We start from the raw sequence: 20,225 nt of genomic DNA, 5'->3' as shown, positions 1-20,225 counted from the left end.
ACTAATTAGGATGTGTTTGGCTATGAAAAAATTCCTCTTACCTGAAAGCATGTATAGTCCCTGACCTGACGATTGAGATTCAAATCTATTTCTGACACCAGAAGGCCATCTCTGACACGACTGAGTCCCTGAAATAAATAAAGTCATGAAACTGCAGTGAGGACATAAATAGTTATGAAACTGCAATGATGCTAACCCATAAAATGTGACACTATTAAACATTTTTATACGACAATAATTGTGATAAACAAAAAGTTAATTATGACTCATGCATTAAATGTTTACTACTGCACACTAAGAGTTTTGGAAAAGTGAGTGTTTAATAGAAAAACAAGAGCGCACAATAATTGTGACCTTCGAATAGGTGAAAACAAATACCTTTTATAAAGATTGCTTCATTTGTTAATATTTCTGTGCAATGAAATTATGTTAATCTTTAAATTTAAAATTTTACTGAAGGTATAGAATTTATAATTTTGTTTCTCTTGTGCTAATCAGATATTAGTATGGTTGGGTTTAAACTCTTCTTGTTGTGGGCTTGATTATGTAATTTTATTTTACAGTTTCATCACGTAAATTACGAAAATGCATTATTACAAATATATGAAAAACAGAGAGCAGTTTTTTTTATTTTTTCCTCTATATAAGCCTACTTCGCATAATTTTAAATTAACAGGGGAAATTTCATTACTGTCATTATTGGGTCTGCACATGCCAAAATGAATGATAATTAAGATACATCTTGTTTAACAATTATCATTTTGATTTACCAACCAACACTACTTATTTTACGTGTAACCAAAATAGCTTTAGTACAGACTTACTCGACGAACTTGAATTTAGTCCCTGGCAATGAATGGAGTGATACTTGTGAACAAATCACTTTTCCAATTTTCTCTCTAGGCTATATTTTATCCATTTGGTAATACTTCTTATGTTTAATTGAATATGAAATTGGCTACATATAATGGTAAATGTAAGTACTTTGTGGCCTTTAAATGAGAGGATACATGCAGAGCTTTATTTTTTATTTGCTGCTACAGAGGTCACACTGCAGTCATTTTTCAGGAAGACGACAATTACAGAGGTGCAATAGTAGCACAAAAAATGTTAGCATTACTGTAAGTATATTTCGCTACACTACGAAGCCAAAGGTCGCGGGTTCGATTACCGATGGAATCATGGATTGTTTCAATTGATTAATCCTTCCAGCTGCACTAAGGCCTACGGTAGACTTAGCTTCTAATAGAAATGAGTCTGACATCCGTACTGCTTCTAATGGTGATTGTAAAGATGGAAATCCTAACCTCCCACTATGCTGTAAGTCTCCACGGCCTGTAATAGAAATAATTTTATGTTTGCCTTAATCTGCGTGTTTGGCTGGCTTGGCTATTTGAAGGCCAGATCCATATACTTAAGCTTACATTGGCCCACTGTGCGCCCTATATTCGATGATTGTTCCAAGGCCGACAGATTGTCTCAGTGGCATTCGTGAATCCGATGCTGACAGGTGGGCTATTCTGGCTCAACCCTCACCGATCCAGGTTTATCCCCAGACGAGTACCTGATAAGCCCCATGCTCTTTCTATACCATCATTAATAACCTGTACAACCTCGAAGACTTCACCCCAGCCTATTTTTAACCATTGCAGATATATGAAATGAGAGGGAGATGAAGAGTGTTGGTAGAATGAAAGAGGCAAATGGGTGTAAACCAAGAAAACCTTCTTTGTCTATCATAAATTTCATCATGACCCAGCTGAAAATCAAACCCAGGCCACCTGGATGGAAGACCAGCACATTAGTGCTGAGCCATAGACTTGGCTATCGTAACCTATACTTCATTCTCTGTCTGACAGCATCTGGATTAAAATTAGTTTTCTATCGACAATCTTATGGTTAGATCATCCATTTTTATTTTGTAAAGTGTACACAAAATTCGTCAGTTTGGAAGGAAATTCAGATACATCACAAAAGAGGAAAGATCATATGGTTGGTTTCAACAGTCTGTGGCAGTGAATATTTAAAAATAAAGCTCTGTATATGAGATGAAGTACACTTATCTTTTATGCAGTACTGTAGTTGGGCCAGAATGCAGTTCCAGTAAAAATAATATTAGGTTTCCACAATTCCAGTAAAAATAATACAAGAAACAACTGATGAAGACAATTTTGGAGTTTCTGAAATAGCAGAGTTCCAGTAATTTTTTTTTTTTCAACTACAGCACTGCCTTTATGATGTGTAAGTCGTGTGTTACAAAGAACACTGCAAAACACGAGCAATCTTCAAAATAAGTATCTTACCGGAGTACGAGTGCCATCAGGAGCAGCAAGATAGCTAGATCCATAAAAGTATTTAAGATCTCGATGAGGTGGTAATCCATCTCCAGTTGAGAATTCATTTGGAAAGGTTTCAACACCCACACGATTGATTGCAGCAGTAAAATAACCATTTGCAATAGCTGCATTGCGGGCCTCAATTCCCCATAAGGGTTCACTGCAAGGCAAAATTACATTGCACATCAATGTGTAGCTTTTAGATATTTTAACCATGCTATGAAATGACATAGTTTCAGTTTTCAGAACTACTTGAATGGGTTATTTATGAAAGGGCCTAAGTCATTATTTTGTGAAAATGAGTTTGTAATGTAATAACTGCTCTTTGGGTCTAGATACATCAATTTAGACATGAAGAGGACTAAGTCTCACACTCTAATGCTTAGTAGAATTTATGATACAATTTTTATTTCAATCTTAATTGAAACATTTCGGCCTGTAAGCAGTTTTCTTAAATTGCTAACAATTTAGTATTCAAGACTTAGGCCCTTTCATAAATAAACCACCCACTTATGGATTGCACCTAAGTAACAAACACACCACTAAATAGACATACTGGTACGAGTATATTGCAACTGTAGCTATTTACTTAGTTATTAGACATGTGTCACAAAAAGGTTTGATTTAAGTATCACTTAAAGAAAATTATAAGATTCTTTTCAAGACCGAAATAAACATGTAAACATTTCCATAATTTATGATATAATATGTAATAGCTTAGTTAGAAAAAAACCTATTTCTTAAAAAAACAAAAAGGAAGAAAGAAAGAAAAAAAAAAAGACTTTCCCACAAATGCTTTCAGGTGTCAAACTTTTAAAATATGAATTGTACATGTAAAAAATACAGTTAATATATTTTTCTTTTAACTAATGGCAGGTGTTTGACTGTTCGTCATTCACCCACAGTTAATGCTATTAGTATGACTATCAAATATCATTGTTATTTCCTTACTAATGGGAATGGATATTGTAAGTCTTTTGAATTACTTAAAATTTCTAACTTACTTTATGCATCTTTAATTTATTTAAATATCCTATGTTATACTTTTTAACTTCGCTTTAGAATATGACATTAGGAAAGTTCAGGATAACAGGCAGGGTTTGGAATTGAACAGGTTACATCAGCTTCTTGTCTATGCAGATGACGTGAATATGTTAGGAGAAAATCCACAAACGATTAGGGAAAACACGAGAATTTTACTGGAAGCAAGTAAAGCAATCGGTTTGGAAGTAAATCCTGAAAAGACAAAGTATATGATTATGTCTCGTGACCAGAATATTGTACGAAATGGAAATATAAAAGTTGGAGATTTATCCTTCGAAGAGGTGGAAAAATTAAAATATCTTGGAGCAACAGTAACAAATATAAATGACACTCGGGAGGAAATTAAACGCAGAATAAATATGGGAAATGCGTGTTATTATTCGGTTGAGAAGCTTTTATCATCTTGTCAAAAAATCTGAAAGTTAGAATTTATAAAACAGTTATATTACCGGTTGTTCTGTATGGTTGTGAAACTTGGACTCTCACTCTGAGAGAGGAACATAGGTTAAGGGTGTTTGAGAATAAGGTGCTTAGGAAAATATTTGGGGCTAAGCGGGATGAAGTTACAGGAGAATGGAGAAAGTTACAGAACTGCACGCATTGTATTCTTCACCTGACATAATTAGGAACATCCAGATGGTTGAGATGGGCAGGGCATGTAGCACGTATGGGCGAATTCAGAAATGCATATAGAGTGTTAGTTGGGAGACCGGAGGGAAAAAGACCTTTGGGGAGGCCGAGACGTAGATGGGAGGATAATATTAAAATGGATTTGAGGGAGGTGGGATATGATGATACAGACTGGATTAATCTTGCACAGGATAGGGACCGATGGTGGGCTTATGTGAGGGCGGCAATGAACCTTTGGGTTCCTTAAAAGCCATTTGTAAGTAAGTAAGTAATCCTATGTTATAGTACATACTACTCTGTTTACAGTATGATATCTTGAATTATCAAGAGATATAAAAAGTACAGATTTTACTTGGTCTTTGAACTTAAATTATTTTCATTTCAGAATGAAGATAAAAATTAAGCTTATGTAACTAGGTCGATATTTGATTTATAGTTTAAAAACAAATGGACAGAGAATCAATATTAACTCAAGAGAAAACAAAAACAAGATGGCAGTACCTAGTAAGGAATGCATTATCTTTAAACCTATTAATGTTCTTTTAATTTGAACAAGTTTAAACATAATGTAATCCTAAGCTGCCCTGAATACCATTACACATAGATCTAGTTACGACTTTGATAAATCCATGTAGGTTAACAGATGATAATAAATCCATAAGATGTTCACTATTTGGAACATGATCTCAAAGGAACAAAATATTCAATTCCCATAAAGATAAATTTTATCTAGTAAATTTCTGTTGACTGACCCATGTGACAACGAAGATCACAATGCCACAAAGCAGATAAAGACTTGCTTTTCTTTCAAATCAAATTAATTATCGGGCAATAAGTCACATAGGGTTACAGTCCACTCAGATGACATTTGACAGATTTACGTAATTGTACCAATGACAGTATTTTATGAGGTCAATAAAATTTAAAAGCAAAACATCAAGAACTCTATTTTTATTAGAAGCCGACACTCTGTTGCAGACTGGAGTATGGTATCTAATTTAAGATAATGTGAACACGTAAGACTAAGCAAACAAATTAATGACAAAGTTCATGTTCAATAAGAAACCATATCACGAATATTAACGACGTCTTTCCAGTCATTCCATATTAAACTGGACAATATTTCGATGAAGCAAATGTGAAAATCACATAACTGAAGGAACTCTAATATATGACTGAGGAAATTACTTTATAAAAATGTCATATTCTAATTTTTAATCCAATGGTAAACCAGAACGGCAGTTTTAATTCTTCTAAAGTCAACAATGCAGTACAAACCACATAACACCTTTATATATATATATATATATATATATATATATATATATATATATATATATATATATATATATATATATATATATATATATGTGTTAAGAAATCTCTTAGTATTGATTAGTGACTCTGAGGATATTCTGCAACACTTGCTATATCAATTTATTAATGAATGCCTAAATATAATATTAAAATTTCAATTGAAAAATCAAAATCTCCAATAGTATCAAAAGAATCCTAAAGAAGCAAATTGGAAATTCAAAGACAAATTACAGATCAGACTATAAACGTTTCATATATAGGCACAGAACTTACAAGCAATGGAATCCTACAATCAGAGATCGTGAAACAAGCTAACAAAACAGCTAGGATTGTTAGATCAATGAACGACATGATCTGAAAAAATAAATATCTAAAAACAGAGACTAAGTAAGGAATTATAAGTCAGTAGTACGACCTGTCCTCACCATGCATCTGAAACAAGGGCTGATTCATAAAAACAAAATAAATATTGGAAACACAAGAAATAAGTAGGCCTTCACTTAGAAAATAATAAGAAAACAAGATATGATAGGATAGAAACGAATGTGTTCGGGAAACGTGCGAAATTCAGCCAATGAATGATTGGATAACAAGGAATAGAAAAGAATGAAACATCCATGTATCAAGAATGAATGAGGACAGATTAACAAAAGTTGTACGAGATAATATTCTAACTGTCAAGAGATCTCCCCGGAAAGACTCCAGGAAAGATGAAACAACTCACTTATCAACAGGCTGGGCACCTAGGATTAAGAGAAGAAGAAATCTCTTATTAAGTTGAAGTTAGTATTAAGAAAGACAAATAAATAGGCAGCTTTTAATTATCAGGGTTGTGGATTAATTAATCAATCTCTCTCTCTCTCCCTCCCTTTCTCTCTCTCTCAGTAGGTTATGAATGTTGAAGTCTATGACAGAAAAAGACCTGTTGTCTCACTTTGCCTTCAGATAATGACATCCTTACTGCTCATCCTTCAAAAAACTTCCTCTTCACCTTTATGACCAGTAACTACCATTAGCTTACCAAATGCAAGAGTCTGCCGAGTTAGCTCTACGGTAGCGCGCCTGCCTGCAGACAAGCCAGCTCAGGTTCGATTCCCAGCAGGGACAGAGATTTTCGTGTAAAATTTCTGCTTCGGGACTAGGAGAGGTGGCGATGCACAACTTTTAATCACTAGATTGTGCACCAATATGCCTGGATTAAATCTCAAATCTCTCCACAGTGCATATGAAGGAGAAGCATATGTCACTGTTGATAGTGATTCGTCCATTGGACGGGGATGTCAAGCCTGGTGGCCCCCTTGGTGCTATTGGACAGGAGTAGGCTATGTGCCGGCACCGGGTTCTTCATCATCTTCACTCATTCCTTACACTACACTTATACGAACATTTACACATTACTCACTCTAGTACACACATAATTCTCCACATAGGTATACATCATGCATCGAAGTGGTGTGCAACTTGAAAATGGGTCACAGTCTATCTGCAATATGCGGAACCCAACCAGAATCACGTAAATGAAGTGGGTAGGCATTGGATACACACACATAAAATGCAAGAGATAGCACATACAGTATTGTATAATTGAAGATATTCTTCCCTTGCTCCTGTGTTCGTCAATTGCAAATTTATTTCGTATGTGTCAAATATTACAACAGTAGGAAACAAAAATATTTTCAAAAGCGAAAGAGTTATTCCAACAGAGGAAGATGGACTATAAATACACAAATTAAGTAATAGAAATTCAGTGAAGCAAATCAGTGTTAGTGAATAGTCAGTGCGTAATCTAAAAAATAATAAAGATAAGCTCATTGTACTTGCAGAAACTTTGGTCTCTTCAAAGGGCTTGTCAAAATGCATGGCAGTGAAGGTCTGAATGTATGAAGAACTGGACACTGCTCTGGTTTTGTGCCTACACCAGAAGCGCGCAGAAGGCACTTCTATTATGTTACTTTTTAAAGATTGCTATATAGGTCATATTATAGCCTAGTTATATAGTGTAATGCATTTGCAATTTATTGGTTTTTATTATTATAAGACATTTTATTGTCTGTGATTATTGCCCCCCCCCCCAACATTACACCGTATAATCGAGAGTAGACTGTAACAAATACATAAGGAAATGTGATTAAGTACTAGTAACATATTTCCTACTATGTTCTCAAATTTCAATATAATAAAAATATGATATAGACAGTGGTGGCTAGTGAAGAATGAAATTGGAGGGTCGCATAATATTGGATCGTAAAAAGAACATAAACAAAGAAAACCCCATGCAACACACTGTATAAGCAGAAAATAACACAAAAATATTCTAATACACGCACTTGAAAACGTAATGCTTGTATATCAGATGAACTCGCCTTTCTTTAGCTGTAGCAGATTCTTCACTAACCTTCTTGTTGAATTCAGGAATGTCACAAATCACTTTTTTCTCCAGAGAGAGCATAGCTAATGCATTCAGCCTTTCATTTCTCATTCAATTTCTTAAAAATGTTTTCATACGATTAAGGGTTGAAAAACAACGCTCACTTTTGACTGTTATTCATTTGCTGCAATTCTGTCTGCGTGTGTCAAATGTTTCGATTGTAAATAGTTAATTCCATTTATTTTAAAACACTAAATAATCATTCAACATAAAATCGCAAGTTATACACAAGGAATTCATTTAAGAACCAAAAAAATATGAACTACACTTCTTAACTTTACTGACTAGCAATTTCCTATGTAATATATTTATTTTTATATTGTAAATAAAAGCTGATACACGCACTGTTGCACAGACCAAAAGCATGAACTCAACTAATCCCTTTTTCAGTTACAAACTTTCTCTCAGTTGAAATGAGACAGTTTATCACCCTCTGGATCAACAAGGTTGTAAATTTTCACCCTCCAACCAATGTCACCCATCTCGCCCGCAGCCTGCCAGTCCCCTGCATCACTTCAAGGATGAATATATTTTCCTGACAACATGCCCAACGGTTAAATAACAAGAGGGTATCTTTATTCTATTGGCAGCATGAACGCTGGGTGCTAGAGCTCCTGAGCACTGAATCTCTATAAAAGAATAGCATTCCTGACCACTGACTCTACTAAAAGCGTGCTATTAGATTGAAGCAAAGTAGAAAGTAACTTGAAAATCTTATCGAGTAAAGAAATTCTGATTTAATAACATTAAATACAAAACATTTACTTCTAAATTAATGGCAGGGCAAGAAGGGAGGGCACGCCTTTAAAAGGAGCTGCGCCTGGATATATGTATCAACTTTTCAGTTATTATCATTATCATTATCATTATCATTATCATTATCATTATCATCATCATCATCATTATTATTATTATTATTATTATTATTATTATAATCAGTAAATTTTATTTCTCTACATGATAAAAGAATCTATAAAAATACTAAGTTTGTGATCCAAATGGCTATAGATTGGAATATAAGAACTGAACTCCAAGCGAAGAATGCTTAACGTAAGGAAAGCATCAATTTATATACAACATTTATGATTATGAAACTCGTAAAAGATTAATTATTAAAACAAAAAATGTTTTATGAAAAAGTAACACATATTTCCCATTAACATATTCTAATCTGTAAATATTCTTCTCCCACTACAAGCCGACATGAAGAAATAAAGATTTATTACAGCAGTTAACACGGCAAGCAGCTTACACGAAACAATTATTGACGAGCATACGTTTCTTTATTGACTTGTCTATTCTGACTGCTGTTGCCAACAGTAGAAGTGGAGTGAAAGAAAGAAAAGACAATAATTGCTTCTGTTCAACTTTGCATCTCTAAATATACAATATGGCTGAAAAAATATAAGCTCCTTTTTAACAAGCACAAAACACACATAACTTGCACAGAATTAAATGATGACACTTATAAATATAAACTAATAACCCTTTGAAATATGAACTTCATACATAGTTAGCCTACACTTTAAAGAATATTTTTAAATTCATACTACACTATATTTAGTCAAAAAAAGATGATGAACGGAAACTGTTAACATATTTACTGGGGCAATAAAATATCCTGCAGTAAACTACCATTAACCTCAAGGGCACACACTATCTTTTGATTTCCTAATCGTAAAGTCAGCTTCAAAATCTCTATATTTGTTTTCAGTCTTTGAAATGATTAAAACTGTTGAGGCTCTTTTGTCTCATGGTGGCAAGATTCCGAGTCTGTTCAGTAAAGTATTTAAAGTACGAGTATTTCACAAGGTTACACTACAATTTAACAACAATATAATAGTAAAAATATAACAACACATGAATTCATTACAGGTTCACAAGGCGACATATAACTCACGTGGTCTTGAAGGTAAGTTTTGTTCTATTATTGCTTGCTTAGTGTGATCAAAGATTTCGTTGTACTTACAGTTGTTTATTATTTTTATAGTATTATTATTATTATTATTATTATTATTATCATTATTATTATTATTATTATTATTATTATTATTATTATTATTATGTTACGGTATATTTATTAATATTACACTATGTTATAACAGACCATATTCATGAATACGGTATCTTTATAAAATCTTAGAAAAGTAATTTTTTCACAGCCATCCAATTTTTAACAAATTTTAACTTGTGTTTAATTTTATATAATAAAAAAATGCTTGTGTCATTATTACACTTACACAATAATTATATATATATATATATATATATATATATATATATATGTATAGTCAACAGTTATTTGTATATGATAGCTAAGACACTAACAGGAAAATCCATGGAAACTATCAAATATAATGAAATATAGGCTATTTAATTTTATTTTAAAGTTCAAGGGGGGAAGTTCAAATCCGGTAACTCCCCCACGTCCCTGTAATAGACCTATAGATATTCTACTTGAAAGATTTTATGTATTGCGTACCATCAATAGTTCACGGTAAGATACGAATTATAATAATTGGAGTTGTGATTATACTGTATTGTATACAGACGAAGAAGAATGTAATTTATTTATATTTGTTATTTCGTGAAACCATACACTTTCATCTACCATATCCAATGGAATGCATTGAAAATAAATATTGAATGATGTTTTTGTAACTGTATGTACAACTGCTGTAGCGATGATCAGGTAGTTAAAAGACAGCTTCGAGGCAGTGAGAGAGCACTAGGGAACCCGCTGCCTACATAAGTTGCGCGGACAGTAACTTAAGTGATATGTGTAATAAAAAAAGTTTTATAATAATCATAACATAATACATTTAAAATTTCCAACTTATTTCACGAAATACCCACAAAACTGAAAAAATTATTTCACGAAATATCTATCTAACTGACAAAATTATTTCAGGAAATACCCACCCAAATAGTGGCAGGTTTAACACCGAAATCACCCGTTTTACTTCACCAAAAAATATGGTTCCTACCTATACTAAGTGACAGAAGGTTGCAAACAAAATTTGTCGACCATTCCTTGCCCATATTGAATTTAAATGCTAAGAAACCTCTTTATATGAAACCATTATCAAATAAAATACTACTACTACTACTATTACAACTACTACTATTAGTACTACTATACTAGTTTCATAAGTTAAAAAGCTGTAAACTGGTAGTACTGCTCCTATTACACCATCGAAACAGTATCTGTAACATGTCTTGTGCACATAGAGATATGAAGAAAGGGCATAAATATTTATGTAGCACTGTCGCATTAACTCAGTGGCTGATTGCTATAGGAAGATTGTACTGAGCTCTGGCCTCACAGTTCTTTTGTGTTCACTATAGTAACAAGTGTAAGTATCACCACAAGATAACGTTTGTTGGTTCAGAACATATGAAAGATCAGTGAATCATTGTGTTAGTACATGGATATAATATAAAGAGCGACTCAAGTTACTACCATTATTACCGAGCCATAAGTTGCTATTTGACGGGTGACACATTTGGGTTTTCTTGACCTCTTGTTAGCTTTAAACACATCAAAGGACACAATGCTGCTGGCATTAACATTGTCACTAGTCACTTGTCTGAATTGTACTGAGTAATGCAGTATATAATTTTAACCACAGTACATACAGCAACGAGTTTTCTTCATTGAAATGTTATCTACGGTACTGAATAAGAAGTTGTACAAGTTGTATTCACACGAGTATTGGTGAAGTTTTCTAGAGACTGCACAACCATCAAAACAGTGTGTTAATAAATTATTTAATAAGTGACAAGAAACAGGTTCCGTTATCAGTAAGAATACAGAACAAACACTTGAAGATATGCGTGTGAAAATGGAGTTGAGCCCAAGAAAAAGTTCCCTACACCTAGCACAAGAATTGAACATACTGTAATGTTCTGTGGAAAGAGTTTTGAAATTTCATAAGTTTCATCTCATGAAGTCCCAATACATGATCGGAAAGTGAGTATGGTATATTTTTGGCATGCAAAGAATAGTTTGTCCCATATTTTTTTATGAAACAGTTAATTCGGAGTATTATATGAACAACATTTTGTGCGACTGTTTTCACAGCTTCTCAAAGAGCAAGGAAAATAACTACGCATTTTTCAGCAAGATGGCGCAACAGCACATGCACACGCGCACGCACGCGCGCGCACACACACACACACACACACACACACACACACACACACACACACACACCACATTCAATGGCAGCCCTATGTGAAATTATTGATGACAGACTAACAAGTAGCGAATGATGGCTATCTTCACATGCAAATCTTCAAGTGTTTGTTCTGTTAAAGCATGCTTCAGACAATGTTTCTTCTTATTGACAACAGAACTTGTTTCTCGTCACCGTACACTGTTTCGATTAGTTGTGCAGCCTCTGGAAAAGACTGCTGAAATTTATATAAACATAACTCATACGACTTCTTCAGTAGACACGTTTCAATGAGGAAAATGTGTTGCTATACTGTGTATCTAACCATGGTTAAAAATATGTACTGTATTTTTCAATACACTTTAGACAACTACTGGTAATAGAGAGTGAAAAGGTAGAGTGTCAGCAGAATTTTGTTACTGATAAGAAAAATCCATGCATTGTATCCTTTACTGGGCTTAAAATAAACAATAAGAGGCTGGGAAAACCCAATGCACCACCAACCCAATGCACCACCCATCAGAAAACAACCTCGTGGCTCTATAAGAATGCCAGTAACTTAGGTTTGACTCACTCTGTCTGTATAAGTCTAATGCATAAAAGAGAAATTTTACAGTAACTCTTCAGACATTAATACAAACTTAGTAGTAAAAACTCATTTGATATCACTGTTTTCAAATCCGGCTGAAGGTGACAGATTTTAAAGGGCAATAAAATCCTCAAGAAGAAAAATAAAGCTGGGAGGCTGATGTCGTAGATTTATGGCATGTAAAAGAACCCTAATAGAGGGCTCCAGGCAAAATTCGTTGGTTAATTCTCGCCCATATTGAATTTTGATGCTGAACAACCTCTGCAGTTGAAAGAATTATTAAATAAAATTCTACTACTCGTAATAACAAGTTTCTTTCATATGAATTAAAACGTTAAATATAATGTCATTGAGTTCAATAAAAATAAATGATTACTTCCCAGTTCTCTTTATTTACTGTATCAGTGTGTTGGAGAACAAACTTCGATTTCTTATTCTCTGTAGAAATTTAGTCACTTATTAATCTCTAACAGCTAAAAACTTATTATTCACTAATAATGTAGTCCCTGTATAAATTCCTCCTTTCGTTAACAATCTGAACTAACATTACGAGAGAAACCATAATAATTAAATTTCACTACAATATAGTAAAATAATAAATTCACAATGTAATTTATTTTAATATCAAAGTCTTACCTAAGAGGAGCAACTGTTGCAGAGGGATTGAAGACAATCTCAGCTCCATTCACTCCAAACATAAGCCAATTAAGAGGATGATGACGTCCAAAACAAATGTTGATAGCAATTCGACCAAATTGAGTCTGTTGAATAAATAAAAATATTCTATAACTACTGTGCAAAAATTACTTTAAGTCTAAATAAATGTCATGATGAACAAAGCTATCCTTCGTGAATAACAAATACAATACAAATATTGAGTGATTAATACTATTATACCTATGAAGAACTAGTTCAAAAATTCCATTTTGGCATTTATACCAGATGAATAAAAAGTGTTGAATAATGCTTGTACCGATACTTTCCCATGTGTTATTTTATAAAGAACTCTACATACAGAAGTTATAGGGGGGTCAAATAGGAATATTTTGAACATGTTTTCAAAAATTATATTTTTAATTTATAAAGACTGTACCAAGAAGTCAATTATTTTAAATGGCACCATGTATTTATTTATTTTATTTTTTTTTTTTTTGCTATTTATAAACTTTATTTTGTAAACACTGTTTCAAATTTAAGATCATAATGTTTGTGTACATAACAAAGGGAAATGCTTCATTATATCAATTTTATTTATCACTATGGAGAATAAGGAGGCCACGAATTCAATAATCATAGACGAAAGCTAACAAAAAAAATTATAATAAATAACAATGGCCCCAAAGATCCCCTGATTGCAACCCATTGATTTTTTTTTTTTTGTGGGGTTATTTGAAGTGAAGGGTCTACCAGGACTGACCACGAGACCTGGAAGAGTTAAAAAAAAAGAATTAGCGATGAGATACACCATATCAACTGAATAGTATTGTTGAAAACATTAAACAATTTCCAAGGCTGATTTATGCATTGTTTGGCAGTGAGTGGGGGCCATTTTGAACACCTTCTATGAAATGATATATCAACACAATCAGAACACTTCAAATTGTTTTTAAATTCTATCCTTGTACTAATATTATAGTTTTATTTTTAATTTATAATAAATGTTTTTGTACTTTATACATTTTGAGTCCTGAAGAACTCAAAAATTGAGAAAGAAATAGCTTTTTTCAACCCCTATAATTTTTATATACGGTAGCGCTTCTTCATAATAAAATTAAAAATTGGAAAGCTACAAGCCATATTCCATACTTTTCACTTACCAAGTATATTTTTTCCCAAAATAATGCCAATAGACTCAATCATCTATATCTGTCAAATTTTCGAAACATTAATTTCTATTAAGGAAGCAATATGGATGGGTGACGAAGGAAGACTGTAACTTGTAAAATATATTCAATCAATTTTAAGACATAATTATGGTAATCAGATATTTTAATTTTTTTTTTACACCTTAGTCTAGAAATTACACAATAATATGTAATGCCACTGAATATTGTTACAAATTGTAGTAAAGAATAGCATACAAGGATTAGCTACAGTATAAATATTCTTCTCAAAACATAATATTATACATCTTGATTACATAACTTTTAACACTATATCACTTCGGAATATGTATTACCAGTATATGTCTTTCTCGTGTTAAATTCTATCATACCTGGTTAACAGACCGAAACATGTTAACCAGGTACGATAGAATTTAACATGAGAAAGACATATAATACATATTCCGAAACATAATATTAGTTCAATTTAGAGAATAATGACTCTTTAATAAATTCAAAAAAGATTTTGAGGTTACTAGCCACAGATTATTCAGTCTGTATGAGTGATGATGTAACAGTAAAAGAACCGTGGCTGTTGAAATGTTATCTATCCAATTCTTTGCATGAAGAAATTTCACCAAAGCTGAGGTAAGTGCTTATCCAGGTTATAAGTGTTCTGTTGTTACCATACATGAAAGCAGTGGCATAAACCTAAATAAATGTTTTATTTTTCATTCTGAATATTACTGGAATGGCTGCAGATTTCGCGTGCTAGTACTAGTAATCAATTAACTAGTTAACAGATATATCCATAAAAAGTCAAGAAGAAGGAAGGAATAAACCTATTCTAACTTAAACAAATTCATAATATTTTAATGTGTCAGATATATGAAAAATTAACGTATTAATTAATGCAAAGTTTTAATTTTATCTTTACGTTCAAGTGAAACAGAAAATTTTTCTTCATACTATATTAAATAAAAGGCAATGTAAGTTATTAAAATGTCATGTTTTATTTAATGACGCTCGCAACTGCAGAGGTTATATCAGCGTCGCCGGATGTGCCGGAATTTTGTCCCGCAGGAGTTCTTTTGCATGCCAGTAAATCTACTGACATGAGCCTGTCGCATTTAAGCACACTTAAATACCATCGACCTGACCCGGGATCGAACCCGCAATCCTGGGCATAGAAGGCCAGCGCTATACCAACTCGCCAACCAACCAAGTTATTAAAACATTCCAAGAACGATAAATATAAAATTCATAATATTAAGGTACAATATAGAGTACACTGTAATATTACCAATACTACTAGTACTACTACGGTATTACTATTACTACCATGCTTAAACCAATATAACTTATTATTTATTTTGAATGGTTTAATTTACACTTATTTAACCACGATCAGTTTTACTTAGACTTTAAAATGATGTATTAACCCACATTGCAGACAGGTATTTTTCTGAAACTCCTTCGAATTTTTTCTTAATTTCAGCTAGAATTATAATTCCAACATACATGTCATATTAGGGTTTTGTCATAAAGGGGAGTTGATGAGAATTCACCATCATGATGCTGTATGTCTATTGATTGCTGAAAGCCTATGAAACCAACAACATTTGAAAGTATATGAAGAAGATGGTTGCGTCTCCCAGGAGGATTCAACGAGATAGGCTGGCATCGTTGTTATTGAAAATAAAAAAGGCACTGGTATGATGATTCACCCAAATGTTCGATTTCAAGATGATAAAGAACAGCCACTATTTAGTATGTATGTGAAGAGAAAAAATCCTTATATCAACCATGTTGTAACGATCTTGGTAATAAGAACATCTTCAAGTGGGAGGTTATTGGATTAATCGCAAGGAGATTCTTGAATACCTGACCACAATTTTATTAAGACGCCAGTTGCTATTATTCAGGCCACAGCTGACTCCATATTGAAGATCTCACTCAGAATTATTACAAATCATTTATACTATTATTTAACTGGAATTTGTATCAAGTTTTAAATTATAAATGAAAAGGTAGAGGGAATCCATTTACTTACTGCCAATATATAGCATTTAAAAATTAATAAAATCATCTTATTGATCTTATGCATTGCTTGGCATGAATTGATTAGGAGGCCGATCATATCGATTTCCTAATTGAGACAACTATCTCTCTCTCATTAACTCCAGAAACATACAAAAATACTAACCTGGAAGACGGGATGTCCAGTGTCACCTTCCATGTAGTAATGAGATTCATTAAAGTCACCAATTCTAGGAATATGATTCTTACGATGTTTTCCCAGCACACGGCCAGAGTTAGATACTACAACAGTTGTGTTCCACAGTACATCCTCAAGATTTTCAGCTCGCTCCAAGATAGAGGAGACAATCACCATGTTGTACTGCCGACATAGCTAAATGCAAAACATTTGAGAAAAGCGAAAATTGACTAAAATAAAAATGGCTATGAAAATGATACCTATTTTCTCATTACATATTTCACATTTTATAGCATTTCATATTCTTATAAATGATATTATTATTTATATAATATTATTTTCCCAGTAATGAAACTCGGCATTTAGAAGTGAAATTGATGTTAAAATATATTAGATCTTGCTTCAGTGGTTCACTCAGGTACCGTATAATAGATGTATTTATAAGGATAGTAATATGTGAACAATGAGATGTTTTCCTCTATTTTCCATTATCACCTGCACTATTGCGTCGTAAAGACGCAAACAAAAAGATAGAAATTCTCCAGTATATAATACTTAATTTCTCTAAGCTAAACATTTTTCTATCGACACTAACTTCACCATTTCATTCATAAGTTTATTCCACGTAATAAAAAAAATCACAAAGAAAATCATCTGCCAGTTCTTGAAGTAAAGTGAGAGCCAATGAGTGTTTTTTTAATTCAAATACATATCAATTAATTTTTTATTAAAATTATTAAGAGCATCTGCGGTAAGACATGCTTAAAAGAGTATTTCCACAAAAAATTTCGAAATCGATTTTACAATTTAAGTATCATAACGGAACAACAACACAAATTGAATGTAAATCAAACATCTGCTGTATAGGTACTTACTTAGTGAACCTTCGTTACACAATTGTGCAAGATTTTAACATTTTATACTTCAGTTATTCTACCTGTGAAGGCTTTCCTTGTTATCATGTTATGAAAATGTATAGGAAGGAGTTTTACTTGAAAGAAAAGACTAGCCTACTTTAAGAAACAATAAGATCCGAGTTCTATTTGAATGAAAAGAGAATACAGTCTAGACAGCTAACAGAGGAGTCACTTCATTTTTTGCGTGGAATTGGGTGGAGATCAAGATTATAAACCATGATATGAGATGCACTCAACATATTTTTAAAGTTCATTATTTTTTCTACATTTCTTAAGCATTTTTTATTATTTTGAAACACAAATAAAGCTGAAATCATGGTTTAATATTTTTTTTGCTCAAATTTTCCCCATTTTACAGTACAATTCCAGTTTCCACACTAAGGTATAGTTTTAACTTCTTATCCTTCTTATATGATACGTAATTTACATACATTTGCTGTTTATATAACATAGATCAAGAAACAAATGAACATACAATTTCATTGATAAATTTCAATTTCAATTGACAACCACTAATTTAGTAAAGGATAACGCATTGGTTTCATTTCAACAAGGTAATTACGTAGCAAGTCACTTATTTCTTAGACTCTTGTAAAAGTGGAATATTTTAATATTAAAAGTAGAGTTCTCACATTTTCTTATTTAGTAGTACTACTCAATTAATAATAATGTTAATCTTAAACCCGGGGGGAGGGTGAAAAGATCCCCTCTGACTCCTTCTAAATGCTCCTAAATGACACCCCTGATAAATAACTTCTGAATGCAGCTAACTTGTTTACAGGATCTTTCAGAATATAAAGAACAATGTATACACCTCACATTCAAGGTAATCACATTTTTCTGAGCGAAGAAAATCTGTAGCATGGTCCATTGCAATACATTGCATTTAGAATAAGGAAAGCATGAAAATAAAGGCTACCTTCTGAACGAATTGTGTTGTTGGTCCGTCCTCTGCAGATTCAGCTAGCTCACACCAGGGTTGTTTCTCTCGAGTGCAGAAGGCAAATGGGTATGCTAAAATAATAATAATAATAATAATAATAATAATAATAATAATAATAATAATAATAATAATAATAATAATAACAATAAATGAAATATTTTACTACAGGTAGTGTAAAAGAATAGATCAAATTTCATATATAGATAGTAAACAAATTTCATTACACTACAACGTTCAACTTTTGTAAAATTTATTTAAAGAAAGTGAAAAAATATTAATTATCGGTAGCTTATTAAAATATTTCCGTAGTTTCACATTTCACAGAGCGTTACATGGACTCTAACCAAACTGGATGAAATTCTTTTCGAACATAAGATTATGAAGAAAATATTTCATGCCATCCAGGATTCAAACGCATTACAATGGGAAAAATTAAACAATAACAATATTTATTATTTATATGGCAAACCCAAAATCTTTTTACAAAATTAAAGTAAGAAGACTCAGATGTATCAGTAATGTTACTAAAGCTGCCGAAGAAAAAAAAGTCCAACAAGTGTTTCAAGAACCTCTAACAGGAAGATGACCTTCCAGCAGATATAGATTAAGTTAGAAATTATTTCAAAATTTTACACAAGTGAAAACGGATGTCATGACAGACTGACTTAGAACTAAATTGTGAATCGGCATGCAAGAGCTTTCACAGTTTACAACTAATAGTAATAGTGTAATAATTATCATGAAAACAACCGGTACATGAAATAATGAAAACTCACGCCATAATTCCTGGAAACATATTACATTAACTCCACAGTATGCTGCTGCTTCAACTATTTTTGCAACACGGTCAAATATTGCCTCTCGTTGCTCTTTAAGGGGATCAGTTGTAGGACGTACTATGTGTGTTTGTATTAATCCCACTCGTACAATTCTGAAAAAGTTAAAATACATACATTCATAAAAAAACTTTTTTTACATTTAATTTTTTTTACTATACTTACTAGTTGTTAAAAGTTATTTCTGATTATACCTAGGTGTCCGTAACTGCTCATTAAATATCGTTCCAAATTTGTATGCTTGAATCTCAAAATCATGTTTTTCTGCGAGTTTCTGGGCTTCATCAGGTATCTTCAAAGTCCTGTAAAAAAAAAATACTTTCTGCAAAAATACAAAATATAATTTTACTTTACATTGCAACAAGTAGGCTAATAGTTCCCGTATTATTGATGAACAACTACAATCAGCCATTAAAAAATTCTTTGTAACAACAATGAATTAATTACAGTCAGCTGTTAAAAAATCTTTGCAACGACAACAATGAATTAACAATTTTATCAGCTAACATTAATGTTGTGGTAGCATGACAATATTTTAGGAATAAAATATTTTTAATTTATCATAAACAGCATCACACTCACGGCAATTCTTTGCCATAGAGAATTCTTTTAATTTCTGCTAAATCTTCCCCGGTCACATTTTTCTCTAGCAATTTTTCAAGGCTTTCGGTTTCTGGTTTAGAAGAAGCCATTATAAGTCTATTGGTGATTCGAGACGTGTATGAGTGAACAGACACAGTGAAGGCATCAGAAGGCTGTCCATAGTTTTATATTTACTCTTTTATTATCTGTATGTTTGTGTGGTATTACTTTATCGGATACAAGCCAGTGACTTCAAGTTCAAAGGTGATAGTGACAAAACTTTCTTATCAGACCATTAAGTTTAATTATACTCATCTCAGTTAGGAAGAAGGTTTTGCGTGCTCACTATCGCGTTCTCTACTGTCTGCTCTTTAAATCACAACT

General features: G+C 32.5%; 2 protein-coding genes across 4 annotated transcripts in view; one reads left to right on the top strand and one right to left on the bottom strand.

The window, feature by feature from the left end:
* LOC138701103 (beta-ureidopropionase-like) overlaps positions 1 to 19,975 on the bottom strand; it is a 21,908-nt gene extending 1,933 nt beyond the window's left edge. The window contains exons 1-8 of the mRNA XM_069827697.1: positions 19,842 to 19,975; positions 19,454 to 19,561; positions 19,200 to 19,354; positions 18,400 to 18,494; positions 16,552 to 16,758; positions 13,159 to 13,283; positions 2,304 to 2,496; positions 42 to 128 (exon numbers count right to left, since the gene is read on the bottom strand). Of these exons, the coding sequence (XP_069683798.1) occupies positions 42 to 128; positions 2,304 to 2,496; positions 13,159 to 13,283; positions 16,552 to 16,758; positions 18,400 to 18,494; positions 19,200 to 19,354; positions 19,454 to 19,561; positions 19,842 to 19,951 (1,080 nt within the window). The 5' untranslated portion in view covers positions 19,952 to 19,975. The remainder of the gene's footprint in view (positions 1 to 41; positions 129 to 2,303; positions 2,497 to 13,158; positions 13,284 to 16,551; positions 16,759 to 18,399; positions 18,495 to 19,199; positions 19,355 to 19,453; positions 19,562 to 19,841) is intronic.
* The window catches only part of Tango2 (transport and golgi organization 2), a 32,704-nt gene continuing 22,079 nt past the window's right edge, over positions 9,601 to 20,225 (top strand). The window contains exon 1 of one of the 3 annotated variants that reach the window (XM_069827699.1): positions 9,601 to 9,667. In XM_069827699.1, coding sequence (XP_069683800.1) covers positions 9,616 to 9,667 — 52 coding nt within the window. In that variant the 5' untranslated portion in view covers positions 9,601 to 9,615. Of the gene's footprint in view, positions 9,668 to 19,968 lie in introns of those variants that run through there. The other 2 variants (XM_069827700.1, XM_069827701.1) reach the window with 2 other exon arrangements.

The sequence above is a fragment of the Periplaneta americana genome, chromosome 6 (genome assembly GCF_040183065.1).
Source record: "Periplaneta americana isolate PAMFEO1 chromosome 6, P.americana_PAMFEO1_priV1, whole genome shotgun sequence".
Taxonomy (NCBI): domain Eukaryota; kingdom Metazoa; phylum Arthropoda; class Insecta; order Blattodea; family Blattidae; genus Periplaneta; species Periplaneta americana.
The sequence above is the reverse complement of the archived record's forward strand: the minus strand, read 5'-3'. Positions and strand labels throughout refer to the sequence as shown.